Here is a 721-nt window from a genome sequence, read left to right on the forward strand (position 1 = left end):
CCCATTAGCTACTATATATAAAGTTGCACCCCTTAAACATATGAAGAACACAGGAAAAGGGATAGAATCAGACCTTCTGGCAAAGTCCTCCCATCGAAAAATGTGACTGGTTGGTTGAGTTGTCGATACACTTGAGGTACCGGAGGGTAAAGGCGGAGGCTCTCTTTAATGCACATGGTGGTGTAGGGCATATTACTAAGGTCATTCCTGAAAAGAAACCAAAGATATGTCTGAACATGGGAACCTCCTCCCCAATGCAGAAATACAAGGCTGCCTGCACAACCTGTTGTTTCTCTAGGTGAATCTTTTAGATTGCAAACCCTCAAGGGAATCTACAGTCTGAAAGAAGTTCCCTCTTGTCCTCTTCAAACGGAAGGCTTCTGACTAAAACTGGGAAACGCTGTTCTGTTTTTCCATACCCAAAGAGCAGTGAGGCCTAAATTCTGCTCTAACCAGCAGTGTGTTCAGCCAGTAGCGTAGCTAGGGGGGATGCAGGGGAAGCAGCCGCTTCCCCTCAGCACATTTTCCAAAAGCGGCGCCTTAGTTAGGGGTTACCATGGCGCCAGCGGGCAGGGCCCATGCTCCGCTCTGTAGCTTGGCCTGCCAGGCTGGCGCTGGGCTCCTGCAGGCAAGGGGGGGCAGCACAGCCGGAGGAGCCATGGGGGGGGCGGCAAGGCCGGAGGAGCCATGGGGGGGGCCGCGGGGGCGGCACGGCCGGAGG

The 721-nt window shown here is 53.7% G+C and overlaps 1 protein-coding gene across 1 annotated transcript in view; it reads right to left on the reverse strand.

Moving 5' to 3' along the window:
- Positions 1 to 32: 32 nt before the first annotated feature.
- Positions 33 to 721, reverse strand: part of LOC112102839 (cytochrome P450 4B1-like) — a gene marked incomplete at its 5' end in the record, with an annotated part of 10,716 nt that continues 10,027 nt past the window's right edge. Inside the window, one exon of the mRNA XM_026646617.1 lies at positions 33 to 207. Coding sequence (XP_026502402.1) covers positions 33 to 207 — 175 coding nt within the window. The remainder of the gene's footprint in view (positions 208 to 721) is intronic.

The sequence above is a fragment of the Terrapene carolina genome, unplaced genomic scaffold, assembly GCF_002925995.2.
Source record: "Terrapene carolina triunguis isolate 2854851 unplaced genomic scaffold, T_m_triunguis-2.0 Scaffold35754, whole genome shotgun sequence".
Lineage (NCBI taxonomy): Eukaryota > Metazoa > Chordata > Testudines > Emydidae > Terrapene > Terrapene triunguis.